This window comes from Apus apus, chromosome 13 (genome assembly GCF_020740795.1).
Source record: "Apus apus isolate bApuApu2 chromosome 13, bApuApu2.pri.cur, whole genome shotgun sequence".
NCBI lineage: Eukaryota > Metazoa > Chordata > Aves > Apodiformes > Apodidae > Apus > Apus apus.
The window spans coordinates 18,482,365-18,509,060 of NC_067294.1; the positions used below are offsets into that span (position 1 = coordinate 18,482,365).

General features: G+C 60.2%; 2 protein-coding genes and 1 long non-coding RNA gene across 5 annotated transcripts; 1 reads left to right on the forward strand and 2 right to left on the reverse strand.

The window, feature by feature from the left end:
• Positions 1–6,923: 6,923 nt before the first annotated feature.
• On the reverse strand, positions 6,924–9,913 carry SLC35A4 (solute carrier family 35 member A4). Of its 2 annotated transcripts, none has more exons than XM_051630897.1 (4): positions 9,793–9,913; positions 9,644–9,721; positions 9,304–9,544; positions 6,924–8,855 (listed from the first exon to the last, which is right to left on the reverse strand). In XM_051630897.1, the coding sequence occupies exons 1-4, from the start codon at positions 9,896–9,898 to the stop codon at positions 7,844–7,846; spliced, it is 1,437 nt and encodes a 478-aa protein (XP_051486857.1). In that variant the 5' UTR covers positions 9,899–9,913; the 3' UTR covers positions 6,924–7,843. The 2 variants fall into 2 exon arrangements, with proteins under 2 accessions (XP_051486857.1, XP_051486856.1); XM_051630896.1 differs by having other exon boundaries at positions 9,623–9,721.
• Positions 9,914–10,096: 183 nt separating this feature from the next.
• LOC127389914 (uncharacterized) lies at positions 10,097–14,160 on the forward strand. The gene is made up of 2 exons (XR_007890755.1): positions 10,097–11,541; positions 12,478–14,160. It is a non-coding gene; the product is annotated as an uncharacterized LOC127389914 (long non-coding RNA).
• Positions 14,161–15,226: 1,066 nt separating this feature from the next.
• STING1 (stimulator of interferon response cGAMP interactor 1) lies at positions 15,227–22,920 on the reverse strand. 2 transcript variants are annotated; one of them, XM_051630903.1, is made up of 7 exons: positions 22,628–22,920; positions 21,950–22,191; positions 21,220–21,400; positions 20,350–20,458; positions 19,957–20,192; positions 18,039–18,225; positions 15,227–16,299 (listed from the first exon to the last, which is right to left on the reverse strand). In XM_051630903.1, exons 2-7 carry the CDS (start codon positions 22,189–22,191, stop codon positions 16,106–16,108), a joined length of 1,149 nt encoding a protein of 382 aa, XP_051486863.1. In that variant the 5' UTR covers positions 22,628–22,920; the 3' UTR covers positions 15,227–16,105. The 2 variants fall into 2 exon arrangements, with proteins under 2 accessions (XP_051486863.1, XP_051486864.1); XM_051630904.1 differs by lacking the exon at positions 22,628–22,920 and having other exon boundaries at positions 21,950–22,209.
• Between the last annotated feature and the right edge of the window lie 3,776 nt (positions 22,921–26,696).

Here is a 26,696-nt window from a genome sequence, read left to right on the forward strand (position 1 = left end):
GGGAAGGGTGGGGTGAGGTGTGTGAGCCCTGCTCTGGGGGTGTCTGTGTCCTGGGTGTGTTTGATTAGTGAGAAATTAAATTATACTTTTTCCCCAAGTTGAGTCTGTTTTGCCCGGGACCTTAATGGGTGCAGATCCCTCCCTGGTGAAACAGAGCCCAGGGTCCAGCCCTGGACCTGTGATGGGCTTCAGGGTCTGCTGGGAGTTTGGGGGCTCCTGCCTGTGTGTTGAGGGTGGGGGGTGGGATTGTGCCACCCGCCTGCACCCACCCTGAGCAGCTGGAGGGGAGGGATGGGGCACCCGTTGCCTCCCTGGGGCTGTTGAGGGTTAGATGGGTGCTCTGCTTGTGTCGACCCGCCTGGATCCGTGTGCACCAGGTGTCTGCATCCTGGGGAGCAGTGCTGGGCCTGGGAACGGGGAGCAGCAAGTGCCACCTAATGGATGAGGAAGGTGAAATCCCTGTGGCTCAGAATCCTGGGATTTGCTTTCCCTGAGCACACCCAGCTCTGCCCCTGGTGGAGCCCCAGGTGCTGTTTGCTCCACCTGCCGTGGTGGAGTGTGGCCTGGGGTCACGCTCACACCTGAGGGCTGTGCAGGCAGGGGCAGCCTGTGACCTCCTCTGCAGGGCAGTGGTGGCAGACTCAGGGACAAGAGTGCATCTCCTCGTCGTGCCTGCTCCTGCCCAAGGGCAAGGGGCAGGGGCTGTCCTGGGACCTCCCTCCTGTCTCCCACAGGCTGCATTTCCACAGACCACACAGATCCTCAGCTTCAGCATTTCCTTTTGTGCTTTTCTGCTATGACTGACCTCCAGTAGCTGGGATTCTGTGGTTTGTAGTTGCTTCTGGTTTCTAGAAGAATGTTCACAATCATCCAAAGTCCCTCATCTCCCATCCCCAGCTTGAAAAGGTGTCCCTCTTGGAGCCAGGAGCATGCCAATGGTGTGAGTGGGCCCCAGCACCCTCCTGCCTCCCATGACCCAGCTGACACCTTGGCCAGGAGCATGGAGCCTCCAGGCTGGACTCCTGCCCAACACTCATTAATAATGCAGAGAAACACAATCCCCCCCACCCCCCTGTAACCCCATCCCCTGCCCTGTCCCAGCAGCAGCTCAAAGGCTGCCATGGACGCTGGGCAGGTGAGTGCCACCACTGGGGGACATCACAGGGTGGTTTGGAGGGCTCTGTCCCTTGTTGTGGTGTGGCACGGCCAGGAACTGCCCAGCTCCCTGGGCTTCATCCAGCTCCTGGCAGGTGCTGGGTGCGTGGGGCAGGACCCAGCTCATCCCTGCTCTGCTTGGGGTCCCTGCAGGCCGGGCAGGACGTGTGGGTACGAGCAGCAGTGGCAATCCACCAGGCAGCAGGTACAGCTGGGGCTGGGGACATTTGCCCCTACATCTGGGAACTGGGCTGGGGTGGCAGCCACAGCCGTGGTGGCACTGGGACTGCTGGCCGTGCCCGGGGGGCTGGGGCATGGGGACAGGGAGGGGGTGTCTCCCCATTCTGGGGGCTCTGAGGACCCTGGTCACAGCAGGAGGCCTAAGGGATGATGTGGAGACCCAGCACTTGGCCCCAGGCTGCAGGGGGACAGGGCTGGGGCAGGGGGGGACCCCTGCACCACCCCCCACTCGGTGTTTCCAGGGCCAGGGGAAGGTTGGATGGCCAGCAGTGAAGACCCCCTGCAGCTTCTCTTGGCTGGGAAGGAAGTTCAGGTGAGAGGGGCAGGGACATGGGCACTAAGGGCATGAGGGTCCCCAGGGGAACAGGCAGGAGCAGGGAGCCCTGTCCCAGCCACCTGCCACGCTCAGGACTCAGATGGGTGCTGAGGTCTCGGGCTGACCCTGCCCTACACCCCCACCCTGGTAGGGTGCTCGTGGGGGCTACCTGGTAGCAGGGGAAGGGAGGGGGGTCTCCCAGTGTGTCCAGTCCCTCCTTTCATGCTGTGATGGAGAAAAACCTGCACCTTATCACCCTCCCTCCTTCTCCTGAGCCAGGACAGCTGCTTGACTGTCGATGGCATCTTCCACTTGGACACAGGACAGGTACTGTGGGTCCAAGACCTTCTTCTGCACCTCTGTCCCCAGCCAAAGAACCAGGGACATGCTGGCCCAAGCTGTGGGCTGGGGCACCCAGCTGTAGTCCCAGAGGCACTGGGCACCTGCCAGCTCCTCAGGTGTCGCAGTCAGGGCTGGGGACATGGGGCTTGGCCTTGCGTGTGGCTTTTCTGGTGTCTCTCACCCCTTCTCTGTTTCCTCTTGGGTGCTGGGATGTGGCTGCCGTGCTGTGCCATGTTGTCTGTGCCCCCCTGTGCCATGACATTCATGCCATCTGTCCCACCCATCCCATCCGTGCCATATGTGCACTGTGTCATCCATCCTGGGCTATCTGTGCCAGGCTACCCGTGCCATCCCACCTGTGTCGTGCTCTCTGACCCGTGCCAATGCCCTCTGTGCCATGCTGGCTGTGCCACACCATCCTTGCTCTGCTGGCTTCATCTCTCCTGCCAGGAAAAGCTCCTGGAGTTGGCAAGACCCCAGCTGGCCCTGGTTCCCCTTGGCTACAGCATGTCCCTGCTGCTGTGGGACCCTCATGGCCCTGGGACTCAGCTGCCATTCCAGAGCATCATCTGGCAGGTGAGAGCACAGGGCACGGCAGGGGAGAGGTGACAGGGGGAGGTGACAGTGCCACTGCATAGTGCTGGGCTCCTGGGTCATTCAGCTGACCCCAGCCCTGCTGGTACGGGTGTGAGACCCAGCCCTGGGGACCAAGAACCAAGGGCCCTCGGCTTGACCAGCTCATCCCCAGGTGATCGACACTGTCTTCCAAGAGCTGGAGGCCATGGGGGGTGATGCCCGGAGCCTGCACACGGTCAGCCTGGTGCAGGTAGGGCAGGGGCACGGCTGGGGTGCCTGGGGCGGGGGTCCCATCCCCCTCTGCCACTGGCCAGACCCTGCTGTGCCAAGGGACACGTGTTGTCCCAGCACTGGCACCTGCTCCCCTGTGCTGGAGGGTGACCAGGGGCTGGAGGCTTTTGGATCCCAGATTTTCTCACCTCTCTGCAGGACTTCCCAGACATGGGAAGCCTGGGCTGCCCATGGGGCATCTTCTAGGCTTCTGCAGCATGGTGGGAAGGGGGAGCTCTCTGACACCTCCTGTCCCCCGGTGCCTGGACTCTCCTGCCAGGCACTGCTCCCTGTGGCCTGCAGGTCCCTCCAGCGTGTGCCGGGCTGGCAGAGACGGCCTGATGTGCCATCTGATGTGCCAGCTCCTGCCACCGCTGGGCACTGCCCTGAGGCCCCGGGATGCTGCCAGGGACCTGCCAACTGCACACAGGGCTCTGGCATTCCCAGGGATCTGCCTTTCCCTGGCCCTGGAGCTAGAAAGCCTAGAAGCCACCCTGAGATCTCTCCCTTCCCAGCCCTTACTCGGGCATGGCCACGAGCCACCTGGTACGTGCCAGCAGCCCCTTCTTCCTGCACAGCCTCCTCACGCAGCCTCATTCCAGGTCTGTGCCCCCGACAAAGCCCGGGACCTGCTCCGTCCTGACGGCCGAGCCCTGCGAGTGATGGATGTTGCACCCCTGGGCCTGTAGGTACCTGGTGCCCCTCCTGGGGGTCTGGTACCCCAGCACTGAGCGTGGGGCTGGCCGGGGAGCACAGGGCCCACCCAGAGGCCAGGCAGGGGGCCTGGGCAGGCAGGGGGAGGTGGATGTGACCCTCCTCCCTGCCTCTTGTCTCTCCTGGCTTCCAGGATGGTGGAGGAGGCGATGGAAATCGCTGTGCCCGACGCCCAAGCTGCCATCAGCGTCTATGCCTGGGGGCTGGGGGCCATCCTGGCGTGGCAGCCCCCCACAGACGGGCACCCGGCCGGGCAGGGGTGAGGGATTTGGCCAATATCCCGTGGGATTGGGAAGGGCTGGGCCGTGGGGCTGGCTGCACCCCCTCACGGAGCGGCCTGTCCCTCAGCCCCAGCAGCCTCTTCACCCTCACCCTGGAGCAGGAGCTGCAGGGCGGCAGGCGCCGGCGCGCTGCTCTCAGGGTCCTGGCGTCCCCCTGGCCCTGCCCTCACCCGTACGTACCAGCTCTGGCCCCCTCTCCAGCACCCCCGTGGTGCCTTCTGCAGGGGGTGCAGCACCCAGAGGTGAAGCAGGAGGAACCCTGGCACCTCCGCGAGAGCCCGTGGCTGGGAGCCACGGGGGTGCTGCCACCCCTCAGGGACGCGGCTTTGCTCCCAGCATGGCTCGCACACCCCCCAAGAAAATCAGTAAAAGTGGCTTCATCCTGGCTCAAAGCAGGACACTCGGGCTCTCCTGGGTCAGGGCACCTGCCCAGGGGGTGTCCCATCCCCATCCCTCTCCCAGGAGGTCTCTCACTCCGCACGCAGGGCACCAGGCTCCGGCCACCCCCCGCCTGACACCGGCTGCCTGCCCTGGATGGTCCAGCGGCTGCTGGAGGGGAACAGCCTGACATTCCTGTTGCTGTGTGTGACGCTGCCAGGTAGCTCCTGGGTCTGGGATGCCACTCTGGGGTGCCCCTTCCCCAGGGTTCCCCCCATACCCTACCCCACGCCTGGCACTCGGTCCCTGGCCACTGCCCGGGGACATCTGCAGCCATTAGAAGCCAGACACTGGATCCACTCATCCCCGCCAGCCCTGACCCTGTGCCAGGCAGCGGGAGGCCCCCATGCTAGAGAACCCCTGCGGCCCCCACCCAGGGCTTGCTGCTCTCCCAGACACCTCCAGAGAAGAGGTCCTGGTGGCCCTGGAGCTGGCCAAGCGGGTGAAGGGCCTGGCCAGGCGGATCTCGGCCACGCTCTGGGACCCGGCGCGAGAGGTGGCGACACGTCGGGAGCAGATCCGGGGGCTGCGGACGGGGCTGCTGGCTGGAGCTGCCCTCCCCGAGCAGAAGGTGGCTGTGGTCCAGCTGCGGAGAGCCCTACGGGAGCTGCAGGTGGGGGAACACCTCTGGCCACCAGGTGGGACATGGATGGCATCGGTCCCCCTGGCTGGATGAGGTCTGGGCTTTGTCCTGGTGTCAAGACCCTTGTCCAGCACTGAGGGCAGGGGCTGGGGGCTGCCTGCCTGAGGGTGGGAGTGGGCTGTGTCCCTGGAGCTGGGCTCCAGCACCCCAGCAAGGACCTCCGGCCCCTTTTTCCAGGTGCTGAAGAGCCAAAGGTGGGAGAAGAAGCAGGCAGCAGCTGAGGTGCTTGGGACAAATCTGATGTGCCAGCCCAGTGCCAAGGTGGGCACAGGTCAGGCCGGGGCCCCCTCATCCAGGTGAACCCTGGATGGCACTCAAGTGAAGAAGCCCTGAATCCTGGTTGTGTCCCCATAACACCTCCTGCTCTTCCAGGACCAGGGCGTAGCAGGGAACACACATCAGGCCAGCAGCCTGGGACCCAAACACCCCTGGCCAGTGCCAGTCTGAAGCCAGCAGGTCTGGAGCGTGGGGACAAGCAGGTGCCCCGTGCCTGGGTGGCTGAAACTTGGGCACAGAGCATGGCTTCACATGGGGGGACACAGAGCATGGCTTCACATGGGGGGACACGGAGCATGGCTTCACATGGGGGGACAGAGCATGGCTTCACATGGGGGGAACACAGAGCATGGCTTCACATGGGGGGACACGGCTGCGCTTGGGGACTGCGAGAGGCCTCAGGCCTTCGCTTAAACCTGCTCCTTCAGCCCCACCACCTGACGCTCATTCTCCATCCTTCTCCCCACCCAGGAGCAGGCACCACTGAGAGCAGCCAGGGAGGGGACAGCCAAGCCATGGGAAGCACAGGGCAGGGCTCGCTGCAGGAACCCTCACTGAGTGGAGTGACACAGCAGTGGCCACTGACCTGGGGTGACAGGGTGAGTGGGAGCCCACAGGGTCCCCCAGGGTGACAGGGTGAATGGGAGCTCACAGGATCCCCAGCTGCTGCTCCAGGGCAGGGACAGCACCCCAGGCCTGAAGCTCTCTAGGCTGCCAGTGCCCGGTGCCCAGGCTGTCCCAGCCAGCTCTGCCAGGCAGGGAGGTGGTGCCAGCCCTGCCTGTCCCTGGAGGTCCAGCACATGCTGGCCGAGGCGCAGAGGCAGCAGCTGTGGGCTCAGCATTGGTAGCTCCTCCAGTGAGAGCTCAGGGATGGGGCAGCACCAGGCCAGGAGGTGACCAGGGAGATGGACATGGGAAGAGAGCCCATCACTGTGGGCTTAAAGCTCCTTCCCTGGCTCTGCTCTCCCAGGGCAAGGCAGCTCCAGGAAGCAAAGACACCCCAAAGCTGCCTTGTCCTCATCCTTGTGCCCCGCAGTGGCACACAGCTCGCTGGCAGGAGGTGGCCACACGAGGCCCGAGCCTGGAGGCAGCGCAGCAGGAGCAGGAGGTGGCCGAGCAGGACCTGGCAGTCCTGCTGCAGAACCAGCGGCAGGAGCTGCAGGGCTGCAGGCAGGGCCTGCTGCAGGCAGGCTGGGGAGAGCCCCAGGCTGCAGGGCCATGCCCGGCAGCCCCAGGTGTCCTGCATGTGCTTCAGGCCCGGGCAGAGGAGCAGAGGCGGGCGCTGCAGCAGGCGCTGCGGGAGCGGGGCACACACACCCCCGGGCTGGGCTCGGCCGACGCTGCCACACAGACACCCTGAGCCAGCAGCCCGGGGGGAGCTGCTGCCCTGGCAGGGCGGGGGCTGCAGACCCTGCCACCTCAGCCCCCCTCCCTGGAGCAAGCCCAGGGGACCGGCCCCAGCTGCACCAGTGACAGCGGGTGAGGCCTGGGAGCGGGGCTGGGACACGGCTCGGGACACGGTGGGAGGGACAGCGACCACCCGGCTGCTGCCACAAGGAATAAAGCAGGTGTCCCTTCACCCACGAGTGTCCTCAGGCTGGGCCATGCCCCAGGCCCCACACCTCTCCCAAGTGGCACGGATGCCTTCCCGCAGGGAGGACAGACACACCAGTGCTATTGAACCACAACTTTAATAACCGTGGCCAGAGCCAGCGGTGACTTCTGCCTGCCAGGAACTCCCCAGCCACAGCGCTGGCACACATCCAGGTGCTGCCCCTCTTTTGGGGAGCAGGTGAAACAGTTCCCACCACCCTTGTTCCCCACCTGCTCCACACAGAGCAGGGCCACGATGCCCGAGAGGCAGAAATGGGGCCTGAGCTGAATGCCCCTTCAGCCAGAGGCCGGGGCAAGGGGTCAGCCAAACAGAAAGGTGGGAGAGACACCCGTGGCATGAGGTTCTCCAGGCAGCTGCACCCAGCCCTGCCCTGGTACCTCTACAGCCACAGAGGGAGAAACCTTCCCCACCTCACCAAGGCCTTGAGGGGTCACAGGCCAGCAGGGATCACCTCCCACAGCCTGAAGCTCCCCCAGAGCCAAGGGCTGGGATCAGCTGGGCATGTCAGAGGGAGGTGGCCTCCCTGCCACCAGGAAGCACTGTCCAGAGCAGCAGCAGCAGCGTCAGGCCCAGGCAGGGAGGCTGCAGGGCTGGCAGCAGCAGCAGTGAGAGGCACGAGGAGCTGTGTGGTCTTTGGTGCAGGGAAGCTGGGAGAGAAGCTCCAGAACGTGATCCCACACGTGAAGGAGACACTCAGGAGCCAGCCTCGAAGCTGGGCCCCCCCAGCTGCACAGGAACCCCCTGGCACGGCTAGGCTGGAGCAGAGCCCAGCTTCCCCCCTGGAATCAGGGGCAGGGCACCCTCCCCACGGACACTCCTCCCCGTTGGGACTTTGTGTGTCCCAACTCAGGAATGAGTCCCTGCAAAGAGCAGGGTGGGGAGGCCACCAGCCAGAGCTGTGCTCCCAGCACCAGCTCCAGCACCCCTGAGGAACAACTAAGGGCTGCCCTGCAGCAGGCAGGGCAGGAAGGCAGCAGCTACCTGACCCCATAGTACAGGTGAACGGCGAGGCCGATGCACGAGACAGCAACGAAGAAGAGGAGGGTGAGCTGCAGGTTGAAGAGGGTGATGGACAGGAGGGCGTTGACCAGGATCGAGCAGGAGATCACGAAGAGCCTGGTGATGTTACTGCTGTGCTTCATGACCACCGACATGATCAAGCCGTTCAAGGCCTGGCTGACCACAATCACGAGCACCCAGGAGGAAAAGCCCTCCAAGAAACTGCCCTCTGTGCTGCTCCAGAAGTAGCCAATCAAGTTGAGCAGGACCCCAAAGAAGTAAAGGAAGAGGTTCTGAAGGCTGAGAGGCAGCGCCTGGGTTTTCAGGATGGCTTCTGTGTAGACAGCAGACAGGCCTGATATCAGGCAGTACACGGAGATCAGCACCAAGCCCACCAGTGTGATGTGCAGCTTCATCTGGGAAGGGCTGCCAGGGTCCTGCAGGCCCCCACAGCTGTAGCTCACCCCAGCAGCCACCAGCAGGAGGAGGGCCAGCCACCTGCGTCTGCTGAGCCTTTGGCGCAGGAAGAGGCTGTAGAGGAGCGCGGTGCTGACGATCTTCAAGTTACTCAAGACCTGGTAGGTGCTGGGATCCATGAAGAGCTGCATGTGAACCACCAGGTTGTTGTTGGCAGCATAGAGCAGGGCAGAGAGGGCGAAGGGGACAACATGGTGCCAGGACACGGTGACTCCCAGCAGCTGCCGGTCCCAGGTCAGCAGGAAGAGGAGGGAGCAGAGCAGTTTTGTCAGCTCGACAAGGACCACGACGGAGGCAGAGCTGAAGGGGATCCTCTGGTCCACCTTGCACAGGGTGAGGAGGGGAGCATGAGAGCCATAGATGGCTACAGACACCATCAGCATCAGAGCCCACAGCCCCCTCCGGAGCAGCCGGTTTGCAGAGCCAGCAGCATTACCAAACATCACCATTTTCAGGCAGCAGCCAGCAGGGGCAAGCTGCTCTACGTGCAGACAGGCCGGACAGACTCGCACCCTAGAACATTCAAGAAGAGACCAAATACCATGAATTTAATGAGCCTGATTAAACAGGATGTTACCTGCTGCACTTCCGATGCAGTGGAAGAGAACGGTTTCGTCTTTGTCAGGAAGAGAACTACAAGCCTCCCCAGGAAGCCACACAAAGCGTGTTCCTAGGGCAAAGCAGGTGCTGGGTGGGAGGGCAGGCAGGTGGTGACATGTCACAGGCAGCCTCTCCGTCCTCGGGGGCGTGGGGAAGGAGGTGAGAAGCAAAAGCAGCTGGCCAGCGGCTGGCCACCCAGGCACCCAAGCCGTGTGGGCCGGAGGGGTGCCCAGCGCTGTCCCCGCTGCTCAGCCCCCGTCACCAGACCCGCCGCTGCCTCACGGGACGTGGTGCAAAGCCCTTCTCCGGGGGAAAAGCCTGCGCGCTCCGGGAGGCCTAGGAATCTTCTGTGCCTGCTAACCGAGGAGGACCGTTCCTAGTCACCGCTGGCCGAGGGCTCCTCGCTAGTCCCGACCTTTTTTCAGCGCGCCGAGGCAGTCCCGCACGGCCTTCCCCACGTCGGGCACCGCGTAGCTCTGAGCCGCGTAGATCCCGGCGCAGGTGCCCGCCACGAAGCCCAGCACGGCCGAGAAGCGCAGCTTGGCCACCAGGTAGCCGGCCAGGAAGCCTTTGAAGAAGGGCGAGGCCAGCAGGGAGCCATCCTGCGGGGCGGAGCGGGGCGTCAGGCCGCGCCGGGGCCGGGGGGGTCAGGCCCGCCCCTCCGAGCGCGGCCGCTTTACCTGCCCCACGCCCGCCTGCACCTCGTCCTCCACCCTGCGCTGCAGGCTCTCCAGCTGGTCCTTCAGGAAGGCCAGGTCCTTCAGCTTGGGCAGCGGGTCCTGCGGGACACACGGGGCGGTGAGGCCGGGACCCCCGGGACCCCCCGCCCGGGCCCGCCCGCCGCGCTCACCTTCCCGTCCGCCATCTTGGCGCCCGCGCCGCCCCCGCCGCTGATTGGGCGGCGGCGGGACACGTGACCCCGGGCGCGGCGGCGGGGCCGGCCCGCCCGCCGCCATCTTGGGGCTGTTCCCAGCCCCGGGGCCGGGCCGGGCCGGGCCCGCTGGACGAGCCGCTTGGCCCCTGCCCGCGGCCCCGCTCCGGCCCGGGAGGTGCTGGGGCTGTGTGCCGTCCCTGGGCCGTGTCTCCAGCTCGTCTGGCCGCGTGCGGAGCAGGCGGGGATCAGCCCTGGGCAGCCCCCCGGTTTAGAAGTGACGTGTGGCGCTGAGTTTGCATTCCGGTGTCAGAAACGTGCTGTGGGGTTTGCTTCACATATATATATAAATACTGTAGTGTTAGGAATGTAATAGTTTGCTTGAGATAAGTGAGGTCTCTGCACATCCCAATGACTCCAGGGGTGGTTCCGGCCCAAGAAGCTGAGGGGCTGAGTCGGGCTCCGTCAGGGGATCCCAGCATGGAGCAGGATTTGTGGCCCGAGATCAGGCCCAACACGGCTGCTTCTGTGCTGCTCCTCGGGGCAGGCTGGCACCAGTAGATTGTTAATCGGGAAGGCAGCCAAGGGGGCAAGAAAGGTCAAAATTTTACCTTAGAAGGTAAAAAGTGACCTGCTAGAATGGAACGTGTGAACGGGGGGGAAACTCACAGGATCATTTGAAGTCGGATGGGCTGGAAACCCTGGAGTGCCCAGCCTGGGGGGAAACGGGAAGGAACTTTGGGAACAGGGAATATAAACCGTTATTCACCTTGCTGTGGGTGTGCCTGCTTGCTTAGGTCACCCGTTCTGGGAAGGATGTAAATAAACTCTGCTTGGCTGAGGGATCCGTGTGGGGCTGCTCATGGGCGCGACACATTTCTCACAAGGGGACCCTGCTGCTGAAGGACAAGCTGCAGCCCCTGCAGCCCCACGGGGATGGTTCTGGAAGGTGGAGGTCCCTGCTGGAGCTTCACCCCTGCTGTGCAGTGAGGGACGGGAGCAGATGGCTCAGCGAGCAGCGCCAGGGCTGGCTGGCGCCTCGGCTGACGGGCTGGGTTCCCAGGGGGCTGGCAGCTGCGGGCTGGGGGTCCCACAGGGGCTGCTCTTCCTTCAGTGCCTTTCCTGCTCGGGGGGGAGCAGAGCGTGCAAGGGCCCTGCTGCCAGCCAGGATGGGCAGGTCCCACGCCTGGGTGGCAGTGCTGCTGCTGGAGGCCCAGCAGTTCTCAGGAGGGACCTGGCTGGGGCAGGGAATGGGCTGCCAGGGACCCTGGGAAGTCCAGCAAAGGCAACTGCCAAGGTCCCAGCCAGGGATGGGACACTTCTGTGTGCCAGCCTGGCTCAGCTGCCCTGGCTTTCACTCCCCCCAGCTGTAGCACCTGGCTGACTCCAGCCTGCTGAAGGGTTTGGTCACGATGGAGACCCCCAGACCGTGGCTGGCCACCCACTAAAGAAAAGTGTCTTTATCAACTTGGTTCCCACTGCAGTCTGCTCAAAAATGCAGCTTTTCTGAACAGAAAGTTGATGCTATGATTCTATCCCAGCAAAACCAGGATAACAGCAAATGCTTAATGGCCTTCTAAGGGAGCTTCTTAAAGGTCTTCTCGTAAATGCCAGCTCTGCTCCACGCTGGACCAGGTGAAGAAACGCTTTGAGGTCAACAAGAAGAAGATGGAGGAGAAGCAGAAGGACTATGACTTTGAGGAGAGGATGAAGGAGCTCCGTGAGGAGGTGAGTCTGAGCAGCAGGTGATGAAGCCAAGCCCCCCAGAAGCATGTTTTGTGAGGGAATCAGCCCCGGTTCCTAATCTTGTTCTACAGAAGCCTTGTTCTTGGTAGCAACTTGTCTGCTGCAGTGACTGGGGCTTGGGTCTTTGCTTTTTGAGAAGTTTGCTGCTGCTGTCCCTGGAACCCCCTGCTCCCTCTTTGTGTCAGGATCATTTGTGACACTTCAGGTTTCCAGGGAGCAGCACATCCTTCCTGTGCTGGGGGCTCCAGAAGCCCCCACTGCATGTGATCGACACTTAGCAGAAAGACCAAACCCTTGTGTGAACCACCTGTGACCACAAACTGGCACATTTTTCCCTACTTGGGGCTTTGAGTTGTTTTTCCATGTCTTTGTTCACCTTTCTGGGAGACCCAAGCACCCACAGTGGTGCCAGGGACTGTGCTCCATCCAACACATCCACTGGAAGTGCCAGCAAAAGCCAAACTGCAGCAGTTCAGCTTGGGCACTGGCACCACGGAACTACAAGCAAGGCTGGTGGATCCTAGGAAACACACATTCCAGATGCTTGGCTGACAATTTAGTTAAAAATTGAGATGTTGGGGTTTGTGTCTCCATTGCCCCCACGGGTGCTCGAGGATTTGAAGGTGAGACTTTGCAGGCACAGCTCTGCACTGGAACACCTGCAAGGGCTTCACCACGGCCCTGTGAGGGCCTCTGGACTGTCAGCCTGGTGGCTCTCAGATTTAATTTATACCCCCCCTCATCCATTGTCCTGAGCCTCTGGGAAGGGGACACGAGAGGGGCTGTGGATTCAGTGGCTGGAGCCCTGCACAGCAGAGGCAGTTAGTTAACTGGGCCTGGTTTAGGTCCAAGAGGTGTGAGAGTCCCACTGAGGCTGAAGGACTGAGCTGCTGTTTTCTTCACTTTGCAGAATCATAGAATCATGGAATATGCTGAGTTGGAAGGGACCCATCAGGACCACGAGTCCAACTCCTGTCCCTTGGGGTGTAGGGCACCCCAGGAATCACACCCTGGGCCTGAGAGCATCACCCAAACACTGCTTGAACTCGGGCAGGCCTGGTGCTGTGACCTGGGGAGCTGGTTCCAGGGCTCAACCACGCTCTGGGTGAAAAACCTTCTCCTGATATCCCACCTAAGCCTCCCCTGCTTCAGCTTCCTGCCAAACAGAGACCCAGCCCCCAGTTTTGAAGAGCAGTGCACAGCCCAGAGGAAAGCTTTCCTAACAGCAGAGACTAGAAGGAGGCTGTTTGTTTCACCTTGCAAAGTGAAAACTGCCTGTTAACTCATGCTGAACTTCAACCACAGACGGGCGAGACCTTCCAGCAGGGCTTTTACGAGACGAAAGGTAAAACGCGATGGACCCCAAGGAACCCCGGTGTGGTTGCAGGGGCCGCGCAGCAGAACCGCCGCACTAGGGAAGTGCAACTTGGTGCAGCCGGGGCTGGAAACTGCGGGTAGGGCTGAAGAGCAGCACTTGAGGGCAGCAGAGCCCTGTGGAACAGTCGCTGCTGCTCCCTCCTGTGGCTGCGTCCTCACGGAAGGTGTGAGTACCCGCCACCAGCCTCGCAAACGCTGTTCTGCATGAGGCAAAGTGGGTGTTTCGAGGGCACAGCCCTGCCCGGCACCTCTTTGCCAGTAACTTGCTTTATTTCAGCTTCACGAGGTGACCACTGCTGGTTATAAGCAGCATCCTCTACAAAGTGTTCTTTGCTCTGAACCTGCAGAGCTGCCAGCCAAACTGAGCTGCTCTTCAGAGCTTACATGGATAAAAGGTTGAAAGACACAAATCCAAATAGGTCCTGATCCATCTTTTTAGCTATTGTCAACCTTCAGAAATCATTACCTTTGGCTTCTTCTCCCCTCCTGTCCCAGATGCAGAGTCATCCTGTATTTGCAAGGCTCCATAATTTGACCTTCTCACACAATCAGAAAGTTTCTGCCCAAAGGCTTCAGGTCCCAAGTGTCAGGATGGGTTTGGAGCTCTCAGGAGTGGAGCAAACAAAGCTGGGAACACTTCCTGCCTCTCAGCACCAGAGATGGCCTCATAGGGAGTCAGGTTTGGGGCCTCCTGGAGAATCTGTTTTGTTAGTGTCAGCGTTTGTATTCAAGATCATGGTATTTGTAAGGGCTCAAAATTGACTCTAGCTCTTGCATTAGAAAGCAACGTTACAGCCAAGGGGCACACTTGGCATGAGGCTTCAGCACCAGACGTGTGAGCAGGGATGAGATGAGAGATCTCGACATTCCAGGATCCAGTCTCTCACCACCAGCAGTGCAAGGATACTCTTTCCCAGCCTCTGCAGGGACAGGCTCCCTCAGCACAGGCAGCAAGAGGGAGAAAAGAGGCAGATTCCCCAGGAGTAGGACTGCTGCATCATTCCTCTTGGTTAAGTCACTTGTCTTTCCTTAAGCTGGTGATAATGATCAGTGACTGCACAAGCATTTTGAACAGCACTCGATCAACTCCAGTTCCCACCACAAACTGAATTTAAATGACTAAGTTTTGTTTGTTTGTTTTTATTTTGAGCAAAGCAGTGATTAATGCACAGTCTCGGGGCTAGAGAAACTGTGAAGGATTAAATCTACAGACAAAAAGGGTCATTTCTCTGTGGCAATTGGTAAAGTACGTCAAGCTCCAAGCTCCGGGGCTTCTGCCCCCTCATGGTGGGCACAGGGGGCATGGGGGGACACACCAGGGGTGGCCCAGGCTGTGTCTGTGCTGCTGGTGCCCTGCAGCACCTTCAGCTGCCCCAGAAGCTGTGGAGTCCTGAGTCAGGCCTGAGGTGGGACACTGCAACCAGCCCAGAAAGCTCAGCTGAGGGGAGCCTGGGGGCAAAATGTTTGCCAGCTGGGGCAGCAAGTCTCCTCTTCTTCTGAAGTTTTATTTTTCTACCTCTGGTTTAGCTCTACCTGGGAGTATTGACTCTGCCAGCAAAAGCTGTCACCTTGCTGAGTCTTGGCCCTGGCTTTGCCCTTGAGCAGTGGCAGGAGCTGAGCCTCTGGCTGCTGCTGGAACCAGGTGGTGCTGTCAGCGTCCTCTGGGCTTGTCCCTGTCTTTCTACCCATCCCCTGCTGACATGGGCTGAGCTCATCAGCCATCTTCAGCCCAACCTGACGAGGTGGTGATGGGCAAGATAAGAACTGTCCACATGGGGAGGGAAGAGGGAGTCGGGAAGGACACGGTGTCTGTGCCCGATGAGGATCCTGGAGGATTTGAAGGTGTGACCCCTTGGAGACTGCAGCAGTGCTGGCTTTGCTGCTGCTCCTGGCTGTGCTCGTGTTGCTGAGCTCAGCCCTGATGCATCCATTCACCTTGGGTCCCAGCAGGTGCCCACAGCCTTCGCTCTGTGCCCTTGGGAATGCTGCTCTGAAACAGGAGGTGGGTGATCAGGACCCACGTCCACCCACCCCGGGTGCAGCACCCTGCTCAGTGCACCCGGGTAAGGCAGGAGGGAGGTCCCTGGCCTGCAGCTCTCCCCTCTCCCTCTGGCCAGTGCAGCACCCAGCACTTGGCACATCCTGGCAGCCCTGGAAAAGGTCCCCAACACCCCTGCAGCCCAGCAGGCCAGGAGGAGCTGGCTCTTTGCTGTCACAAACCCTCCCTTCGCAGCTCTTTTTCATCTGCTGTTTTTGCCATTTGCACAGATGCAGCACCCAGAGATTAGGCTGCAGATTAAGGTTTTATTGAATCCTGAGATGGGTTCCAGTGCCCAGTCCCAGCAGGACCAGCTGAATCTCTGCTGTAACCTTGCTGGGCTGGAGCCAGTGGGAGGCATCTCCCACCCTGTTCTTCCACATGTGTGAAAGACAGAGCCCTGGTATTCACCTCGGGTGCTTTGCTGAGTGGCAGCTGCCAAGTAAGAGCAGTTTTATCCTGGGAAGGAAAGCTGGGGAGAGGCAGAAGGAACTGGAGCTGTTTCATCAATGGCTTTAGATCAGAGAGGAATAAGCTGTAGCCGATCCCTCTTTGCTCAGGGTCACAGTGGGGGCAGGACTCAGCACCGAGCACAATTCCAGGCCACGAGAGTGGTGCCTGGGAGGGCTGGCAAATGCTGCCCTACGGTGGGGCCATCAGGGTGGAGGGTGGCCTGGAAGTCCTGCACATACTCCTGTGCCTGCAGAAGCCATCAGATCATCCAGGCCACGCTGGCTGGGTGTGTTGGACCACACAGACGTCCACACTCATGGCTGGGATTTCCAAAGCCCCATCCAGGACCGTGCCCAAGGTTCAGGATTGTGCAGCTTACTCCAGAGGAACATGTTATATGATACAAATCAAAGCAGATGAATTAAAAAAACCCAAGCCATGGATTAATATCTGAGACATACATCACAGAGACATTGGGAAGTATGTCACAGGACTGTGGCTTGACCCTGCTCTTTCCAGTAAACACAATGCACAGGAGGTTTGGGTGTTCCTGCAGGAGGAAGTCCCCAGGAACCTGCAGGAGGAATTCCCCTGTTCCTGGGGATTGCTGCCAAGAGGGGGCTCGGGAGAGAGGAGCAGAGCCTGGGCTGGTGCTGAGGGCTGGGCAGGATGGGTGCTTTAGAAGCAGTCGCTTCGCAGGGGCTGCGGCAGGTCAGACATGCTGATCTGCAGGTTGAGCTCCGTGGAGCTCAGGGTCGTGGGTGGGTCCTGCAGCTGCGTCCCCTCCTGCACGGCAAACTCCTCGTCACGCTGCTGCCGGAGGTGCCACAGGATCTCTCTGGACAAGAAGTGGGGCTCTGCTTCACCCAAGTCTGGAACAGAAGAAGGAGAAAACCCACCTTCACTGCTCTGGCCTGAGGCAGGGGGTCTGGGCTGGGAGCAGGGCGGAGTCTCTGGGAGAGCCCTCAAAACTGAGAAGTCAAAATATGGATCCTACTTTCTCGTTTCAGCATGCCAGAGGAAAGAAAATAAAACAAAGAGGAGAGTAAAATACAGGCACTATGTGCTGCTTTCTCAGTACTGCTTGTTGTGATGGGAACTACCTTGCTGGACAGAAATGCTTCTCCATGTCAGGGAGAGCTCTGGGTGTCCTCTGGAAAACAATGAGCTTCATGTCAGCAAGAAGCAGTGAGCTGTTCCCAAGCCCTGCTGCTCTGGCAGAGGTGAGAAGAGAAATCCAGAGGAGGAAGGGATTGCCCCTCGTTCCCTGTCAGGAGAAATGCTACTGAGCACAGCATCACTCATCCCAGTGCCTGGAGGGGCTGGCCAGTCCCAGCCATCTCTCCCGGGAACGTCAGCTGTGAAGGGAGCTGCTCCTTCCCCTGGAAGTCTGCTGTTAGATTTAATCCTTGAGGGATGTTCTTGCTGCCCCAGCAGAAGACTGCTTGTCTTGGTGTGGGAAACTGTTCTTCTTCCTCCCCACGTAAGTCTAAACAAAATGCCTTTTAAGCCAGCAAAGGCTTCTGCTGATCATGCCCAGCTAAGGGACCCAAACCAGGCCTGCTGCTCAAGGACAAACAAAACCAAAACGACAGGTGTGGTACAAGGCAGGAAGGATGGGCAACAAGTTATGCATTGCCCTGCTAGTTACCGCCCTAACTTGGGGCTCATGGAGGCCAATTGGCTCTGGACAGTGACACTGGGACTGGAGCCTGCCCGGTCCTCCTGCTGCTGCTGGGGGGTCACCCTGGTACCGAAGCTGCCCCTACGGACCTGCTGCCCAGCCCTGCCAGCTGGAAAAGGAGCTGCATCCCAGGAGCCACACGCTACGGAAGGGTGAACACACACACACACACACACACACACACACACACACACAAACAAACACACACACACACACACACACACACACACACACACACACACACACACACACACACACACACACTCACTCTACCTGTCCTGCCGGGCTCAGCTCCTCCTTCCCTCTCCTTTGACCCACACCCTCTCAGGGAACTACAGGCACAGCACTTTTTGCATCTCCTTACTTCCCTGATAAATCCCTGGGAGCCATTTGCCAGTTTTACATTTTCCTTAAACCTCATCCCTCAGCTTGTGTTAACCCTTAATAAACTGGTTAATTTGTGACGTAAACATGGGTCTTGGAAGCAATTTCTGAGCGTGGGGGGTGCATTCTAACTTCCACTCTAAGATCTGGTCCCGCGGCCGCCGTTCCTCCGGGAGAGGCAGCGCCACGTGTGACCCTCGGGCTCGTTCACAAACCCCTCCAAACTGGGGGGCAAAGTCACGGAAGCACCTGGCAGCTGATAGCCCCCCTTGAGACACTCGGGTGCCTCTGGGGCCTGCAACAGGGACCAGCTCTGCCAGCATCCTCCACACTCCTCTGAGACCCACAGCAAGATCCTTCTGCATGCGGAAGCAGCTCCTTCCTCCCCACTGCAGGAGGGACCCCATGCCGGTGTCAGTGGGAATTCCAGTGGGAATACCTGGATCCTGCCTGCTCCCCCTTCTTTCCTCTGGTCTGAGGCCACTCCTGGGGCTGGGAAAGTGTGACCCCCGTGCTGGGCACCCTCTTCCCCTCCTCACTCACCCTCATAGGCAATGAGCCGGTAGGTACCCGCACACTCCCTGGAGCCTCTCAGGATCTCCTCCAATGTCCTGTAGAAAAGCTTGGCCTGCTCCAGGCGCTCCTCCCGGTCAAAGGCAGCACACTCATCCTGGGACATGGCGTAGAGGGACTGCAGCGGGGTGGCATACTCCACAGCACAGCGCCAGAGCTGCAGGGATGGAAGAACATCTGTACTGAGAGGGTGGGGAGAGCCTGGCCCAGGTTGCCCAGGGAAGCTGTGGCTGCCCCATCCCTGGCAGTGTTGAAGGGCAGGTTGGATGGGGCTTGGAGCAGCCTGGGCTGGTGGGAGGTGTCCCTGCCCATGCAGGGGGGTGGGACTGGATGATCTTTAAGGTTTCTTCCAGCCCAAACTAGCCTGGGGGTTGATTCTAAAAATATTCTATGATGATTCTAAAAGGACATTGGGGCAGGAGGACCAAGTGCCTGGCAAAGAGCTGCTGAGAGACCCCAGTGCTGAGCAGAGCCCTCGGAGACCCCTCGGCAGCTCCATGATCTGCCCTGCACTGGTGCTGTGTGCTGGGACCCCGGGAGAGGGGCTCTGTCCCATGTCCCCCTGTTGAGCAGGGACAGAGCAGCTGTGCCCCATGTGCTGGGTGGGCTGGGGAAGCTGCCTCCCTCCCTCTTGACCCCGGGTGCAGCCACAGGCTTTGGCAGCCTGGGAGGGACGGATGTTCCCCACAGGGTTTGGTCCTCTGTGGACGTCCCCCTTTGCTTCTGATCACACCTTCTCGTGGCTTTCCAGCTAGAGGAGGGGAACTCTGAGCATCCTAGTGGAGAGCAGGAGAACAGCAGAAATGCACTGCTAAGGAGGCTGATCGAACACACGAGGAGAGGTTAATTAAGGCCATAAAAATTCCAAGGAGTAAGTCTTATACTGGGAAAACTGGAAAGTAATAAAGGGTGTTAGAAGGAAGAGGGATGGGATCCCTGGGTAAATGCAGAGTAAAAGAAGAGCTCCCAGCCTTGGAGGGCGGCCTCCACAGTGATCCAGAGCAGGTGCCAAGGATGGGAGCTAGTGTGGCTGTGCTGAGCAGTCTGGGCAGTGAGCTGAGGGACTGGGCTGGCAAGAGGCAGCGGGTGAGGGCAGGGCCAGGCTGCAGAGCTGCTGGAGTTCCCCTGGTGCTGAGTGACTCAGCAGGAGACTGGCAGACAAAACACAGCTTTGAAGCAGGAAAAAACCTGACACTGACCATACTTCCCCAGGAGTGGGGCCAGGGAAGAGCCTCTGGAATCAGGCAGGGCTTTAAAAGCAGAAGCTCAGTGCTCAGCCAACCATCAAAGGGCAAAGTGGGGAGACCCAGATGAGAAGCATCGCGCTGCCACCGCCTCCATCCGCGGCCGTGTCAGCAGGACCAGGGTGTTCCCTCCTGCCAGGGTGCAGGGGCAGAGGCCCATCTGCCTGGAGATGTGGAAGGAGATGAATGCCATGTGAGAAAGGGGGATCTAGGGCTTGTCAGCCCGGGAAAGAGGTACCAGGGGGAGGGGAAGGAGTCATTATGTGACAGCTCACACAGACGTTTTCAAGCACCTCTTCAGAACAAAGGGAAATATTCATTAGTCCCATGGGAAGTGAGGCTGTGGATCCCACATCTGCTTTTTTTCTGTTTGGTTTTCTGCTGCTTTCCAGACTTAAATCAGCTCTAGCACTGTGCCCTACATCCCTGCAAGGGCTGAGCCCGGGAGGAGAGGAGGCAGCCAGGAGAAAGGGGTGCAGGTGGCACCTCTCCATCTCATGGAGAACTGCTGAAAGCTGGGAGTATCTGACAGGAGAGAGGACAATGTCCTGCCCTTATGGCCTCTTCTGGGCTGGGATCTGAGGGCAGGAAGACCTTTGGGCTGATGCAGGCTGGTTGCCCTCCCCATGCTGCACGCAGTGTACCTTGTCTTCATCCCTGATTGTGTAGAGGCTGTGTTTGTAGACCCTTTTTTTGGTGCCAGCTCGGGTCAGGGTGGTTTCACTGAGGTCTGCCAGGTACTGGATGTTGCTGTCAGCTTTCTCCAGGTCATCATAGACATCACAGCTCAGAGGGATCAAGATGTGGAGCTTCCAGGTCTCCCTGCATATCAGCACATTGGGGTTGGCTCTGCTGAATTCCTCCAGTGACTTTTTCACCCCTGGTGGAAAAGAGCATCAGGCAGAAGTGCCTGGAGTGAGTACAGCTGCTTTTCACTGTGCTCCCCATTTCCTTCCTAACACTGTAAAAGTGGGAGGATCGTTATTAGGAGCTATTTCTGTCTGCAGGCAGGATAAGGCAGGGGAACAGCTACGTACGTGGCAGGACTATTTTTAGGTACCCAACGTAATAAGACCAGGCAAGTCCATGAGCAACATTCTGCTTGGACCTCTCAGACATCTCAGAGATTTCCACTGCTGAGGGCTTCTGTGGAGGGAAGGAAAGAGACCAGTGGTGATGAAAGCAGCCTTCTTCTGCAACAGGGACTGGAGAAGCTGCCTTCTTCAAAGACGTCTGGGGAGTGATGAACCCTGCTGCCCACTTCCACCACCACCCCTGGCAGTGGGGCCAAGAGACCTGGGTGGTCCAAACAGCCCCTGCAGATGAGGAAGCTGATGCTGGTGTGAGCCCGACATGTTTCTGGCTGCATCCCCCACTGGGACTGTGTGTCCCATTGCAACTTGTGCATCAGCCTGGTGCTTCCAGCATGTGGGAGGAGACATCCCAGCATCTGATGGTGGGATGTCAAGGGCCACTGGTGTCCCCTGCCACTTCTGTGTGTTCATTTAGGTGGAAATGGGTGTTGAAGCCCCACAGGAACCTGAGGGCTGCCCTCCCCAAAGCACCTTTCTGTAGCCTGTGAGACCCCTCTCTCCCCTTCCAGCTCTGCTGGGGTACAGCAGAGCCCCCCCCTCAGTGCTGCAGAGATCCCTGGAGCTTGGCTCTGCCACCCAGTGTGCCTGATAATGAACCCTTTGGAGACCACATGGGCTCCCCTTTGCCCCAGGCTCATCGACAGATGTTTTGGTGTCAGCAGGGCCTGACTGCCAGCTCTGAGGGGCTGGGCTAACAAGAGTGTTTCTCCCACTGCAGGTGGCTGGGCTGGACCAGCAGGGGCTGCCCCCACCACTGCTTGGTTGCCAAGCTCCCCGGGGTGCCCGGCCAGGCTGGAGGTGTTGGTGCCTTACGTGGAGCCCCAGGGTAAGGATGAGGAGCTGGCACAGGCTGGCCAGGCCGAGTTGGAAGCTGAGTGTCTGCCCATCTCCATCCATAAGAGCCACGCAGGCTGAGCCACAGACCAGCAGCGTGAGGCCCTGCCAGTGCCGGGGGAAGCAGGCACACAGGGCCCTCTGGAAGCTGCCGTGGTGCCTGGATGGGAGAGGGAGACAGGGGACATGCTGGTGGCCGCCCACCATCCCCGCCTGCAGCCCACGGGGTGCTCCCACCTCCCTGCCAGTGCTGCTGACCCGTGGGACCCTGCTCAGTGCCCCCCAGGTGCCCCTGCAGGGAGAGGGCTTGGGTCTCTTGCAGTGCCCAAGGGTCTCAGGGGAGCAGATGCGATGTTGCCCTGGACAGCAAGGGGAGGTCATCTCTGACAGCCCCGTGCCCCCCAGCACTGGGCACTGGGGCTGAGATCTGCCCCCAGGGGAAAGGGAGCCCCTCGGGAGCTGTCACAGAGGGGAAGGGGAGAGGCCCATGGACATACGGGGAGCTGGGCAGGTGGGAGAAGGGAGAGGAGGAGCTGAGAAAGACCCAAGGCTGATGGTGAGCAGGTATCCTGCTGGGGCACAGCAGAGCATTCGCACCGAGAGCACCCGTGGGGGCAGAAACAGGGGCCAGATCCCTCCTGCCCCCCAGAGGCTGCCATGCCCTTCTCCCCAGGGTGCCCGGGGGCACCGCCAGCCCCACGCGTCTCACCTGGTCTGGAGGTGGAAGATCTCCTCAGCCAGGTAGCAGGCGCCCTTCAGCAGCACCCCGAGCTGCAGGGCCACGAAGTGGGCGGTGAGGAAGCGGGCGGCGGGGACGAGGGGCTGCCCGGCCAGGCAGAGCGCGGCGGCCGCGATCCCCAGCAGCAGGAGCCCGGCGCGCCGCGCCCGCCCGCCCCGCGCCCGCGGGATGCGCAGCGACCCCGGGGGGCTCGGCCGCCGTTCCCGAGACATCTGCGGCAGCGAGAGGGGGTTGTCAGCACCCAGGGGTGTCCCCTGCACCCGCAGCAGCGCTGGGGGGAGCGGGGAGGGACACACACACACATCCTGCCCTCTCCGAGCAGGAAACAAGGAGCAGGGGATGTTCAGGTTGAGCAGAAGGAAACGCTTCTTGACGGGGAGGGGGGCAGAGCCCTGGGACAGGCTGCCCGGGGAGGCTGTGGAGTCTCCTTCTCTGCAGACATTCCAAACCCACCTGGCCGCGTTCCTGTAGGTGACCCTGCTCTGGCAGGACCAGATGATGACCCTGCCAACCCCCGCCACTCCGCGGCTCTGGGACAGAGCTGAAACGCTGCACAGGCCCCCCCGGGGCTGTGCCCAAGTGGGCTCGGCAGGACAGAGCCGGGCTGCCCACCCCAGCCCAGCCCAGCCCAGCCCTCCCCGCACTCACCGGAGCAGGGAGCAGCTGCCGGGGGTTCCCGCACCAGGGGCTCTGCGCTCCAGCCCAAGCAGCCGCAGCACTTTTCGGGGGGCTCCTCCCGCAGAGGGGTCCCCAGAGCCCCCGAGCCTTTCAGACTCCCACTGCCTTAGGCAGAGCTGCACAGTTCACAGCAGAGAGGAAAATGAAAATGAAAACGAAAGGGGCAATCCCAGCTGCTGGAGGAAAGCTCTAGAGGCCTCCCACGCAGGGCATCTGGGAGGTCTGGCAGCCTGCGGGAAATCCAGGTGCTGGGCAGCGCTGGGTGCACGTGGCAGGTTTCCATCTCCATTACCTTACAGGTCTGGAAAGCCCCAACGTATCTCTCGGGTCCTAGCAGGGTGGAGCCAAGCCGGAATGAGGAAAGAAACCAGGATGTATTGAGATTGAATTTATTAGCTGCAGCAGATTTCCAGGGGTAAAGCAGAAGCAATTTGCTTCTATCAGAGAGGGTGACTCACAGCTCCCTGGGCCTCTCACCCACGCAGCTCCAGGAGATGGTGGCTCAGGACACAGTGCCCGTGGGCACTGGTGACACAGCAGGGGCTTCTGCTGCTGGGCTCTTGCAGGCCAGTAAGGCCCTCAAACCTCTCAGGTCCCTGGTCCTAGTGACCACAGACCCAGAGAAGCTGAAGGGCTCCAGGCCTTCTCTGACTCTGTTGTCATTGCTGAGCTCAGCTCTCAAGCCTCCCAGGTCCCTGGTCCTAGCAGCAGATTCTGCAGTGGTGAAGCATCATCCATCCTGGAGGGAGGCTGACTTAGGGCACAGCTGAGCCACCTGAACATTCACAGATCCATAGGAACAGGTGGGATGCTCTCAGAGATGCTGAGGGAGATGGCTGATGCCATGACAAGGCTTCTCTCTGATCTCTTGGGAAGATCAGAGCAACCAGGAGGTTCCTGATGACTTGGGGAAGGCAACCACCACACACAACTTGGAGCAGGGTGAGAAGGAGAGTCTGGTGAACCACAGCCTGCCCAGTGTCACCTGTGCCCCTGGGAAGGTGATGGAGCAAATCCTCCTGGCAATCCCTGCCAAGCGCCTGAGGGGCGAGAAGGGAACAGGCAGCAGGGATTTACAAAGGGCTCATTGTGCCTGAGCAACCCAAGATCAGGTAACTGGCTGTGTGGATGAGAGGACAACTTTCACTTCACCAGGCTTTCAGCATGGTCTCCCATGGGCTCCATGTAGCCAAGCTGGGTAAATAGGAGCTGGGTAAGGGGTGACTGCCCAGAATGTGGGTCCAATTCCTTTCTGTCCAGCAATGCCTGTGGATGCAGGGAGGCTCCCAAGGGACCCTCACGGTCCCCACAGACCTGCAGGCACCTTGCCAGGGGTCTCTGCAGGCTGCAGTGGACACGCAGCACAGGGATCTTGATTCAGATATGGCCACAGGTCACAGTTAATTCAAGTGTTTGCAAACCCAGAGAGTGGGGGGGAAAGAATGGCTACATGGAGGGCCAGGCGGCTGCTACATGAGCTCCTCTCAAGGTTATGAGTTTATTTCAGTGGCACCTTGAGAACCCCAGCAAAGCCCTGGCAGGGCAGCTGACCCTGTTCCTAGCCTGGGGAGGGCTTGTGGATCCACCCCATGTGCTCTTTGCTTTTCCAGCACAAAGGCTGGGCAGAACATCAAGCGAATCACTTCCCCCTCCTGCACTGGGTTGTCCTGCCCTGGGCTTCACTGACAGCCCTTCTGGCTCCTGTGGGGCAGTGGAGGCTGCCCAGCTCCCCAGCTGTCTCCTCAGCTTCTGGAGCAGCCAGGTCCCTCTCCTGCCCCTGCAGCCTGGCCTCCTGCTCTCAGTTCTGCCCTCAGTGCATCAACACCCCTGGGGTTTCTCTCTCTTTCACTTCTGCTCCCAGGCAGCCTTTGCCTCGCAGCTGTTGCCAGGGAGCTGGTGGCAATAAAAAGCAGCATTGGAAGAGCCACTTGTTCTGCCAGAGCCTGCAGGGGCAGATGGCAAGGCTGGAGGGAGCTGAGGGGCAGAGCAGAGAGGAATGGCACCTGCAGCTGCTGCTGGGGACACAGGGAGAGCTCCGTGGTCTCCACCATGTCACGTTGCTTCCATGTCACTTTGCTCTTGAACAATCCTCCAGCCACCCCCCACCCCCAGCCTTTCCAGGCTCCCTGCCATGCTGCAGGTGGGACTGTGGAATCCTGGAGTCAGAATAGTTGTGGTTGGAAAAGACCTTTCAGGTCAAGTCCAGCTGTTCCCCCAGCCCTGCCCAGGCCACCACTGCCCCATGTCCCTCAGCACCATCTCCAGGGCTTGGAAACCCCTCCAGGGATGGGGACTCCCCCCCTGCCCTGGGCAGCCTGGGCCAGGGCCTGACAGCCCTTGCCAGGAAGAAACTGTTCCCAAGATCCAATCTAAACCTCCCCAGGGCAACTTGAGGCCATTTCCTCTTGTCCTATCAGCTGTTCCTGGGGAGCAGAGCCCGACCCCCCTGGCTCCAACCTCCTCTCAGGCAGCTGCAGAGCCAGCAGGTCTCCCCTCACCTCCTGGTCTCCAGGCTGGACACCCCCAGCTCCCTCAGCTGCTCCTGTTCACACTTGTGCTCCAGCCCCTTCCCCAGCCCCGTTGCCCTTCCCTGGACACGCTCCAGCCCCTCCATGTCCTTCTTGTCCTGAGGGGCCCAGAACTGACCCAGGATTTGGGGTGTCCCCTCCTCAGTGCCCAGCACAGGGAGATGATCCCTGCCCTGGTCCTGCTGGCCACACTGGTGCACAGCTCAGGGCAGAGCAGTGGTTCTGGGTTCAAGACCTGAGCCTAAACTCAAGGAATGAGATTTGAATGTCTCCAGTGGAGGCTGGACACCCGTGACATCTGAGCTTGCCTGGAAGTGGAGAGCCCAGTGCTGCCCAGTGCCTGTGCACAGCCAAGAAGGACCAGGAGCACCAGAGCAGCAGCTCTGTCCTCCCTGGGCTGTTGTCTCTCTGACACTTTGTGTTTCCAGCTTCTGCCTTGACTGAAGTTTCATTTTCCCCTGCTTGCTGTTACCCCCTGCAGGGCAGGGAGAAGTCATGTATGATGCCAAAAGATTTTAGATGCATAAAACTCCTCCGGCAAACCACCTCCCCAGACCAGTCCCATGGCCCTTGTGACCAGGCTGGTGCTGGCACCTCTGTCTGAGATTGAGTTGAGCAAAGAAACCAGCTCTTTGCAGAACAAAAGGCACCTGCACTGCAGCCCCCACCGTGTCACAGGCATCGTGACCCCCTCACACACCTTGTGCCACAGGCTTTTCCAAACCAAAAGCAGCTGGTTCTTGCTCATGGAGACCACCACGGGTGGCAGAGGGACACACGGTGCATCCCCACCCTCCCCACGCCCCGTGTGCTGGGCCGTGTGTTGCCTGGGCAGTGTCCCACCAGTGCACCCCAGCAGTGCACCCCAGCAGTGCACCCCACCATTGCTCCTGCTGGGGAACTGACTCATCAGCACCAAACTGGGTAGCACTAACCTCTCAGCCCAGCCTGGACTTGCTGGTTTCCACATGGTTCCTGACAGCAGAGATCACAGAATCATAGAATCACAGGGGTTGGAAGGGACCTCTGCAGATCAAGTCCAACCCCCCTGCTGCAGGGGGGGGGTTCAGCAAATCAGTTTTGTTGTGGGACAAAAGAGGTGACAGTGGGGGAGCCAGGGAGGTGTCCTGGCCAAAGGCTTTGGTTAATTGTCCCTTTTGTCTCCAGGTTATGCAGGGTCCTGATCTTCCCTCATCAAGCCCAGGGGAGATGGGATGCCCTCCCAGGGATGGGCCCAGCTGGAGAGATCCTGGGCCTGACCTGCCCTGACCCCGGGCTATGACCCCTCAGCAACCCTGAGGGCAGCATGGACCATCCTGGGACCAGGGGCTGCTCTGAGGGCTGCAAGAGCCTTATATCCACTAAGGTCCTTCCTTCTTTTGTGGCACCAGAACCTCCTGCCTAAGAGGGCGTTTTTACTCACTTTGTACACATAAAGTGCATCAATCTGTGGTTTCTGCAGTTCTCTTTGGATCCCCTGCAGCATCATGTGGCACTAAGGCCTCACTCAC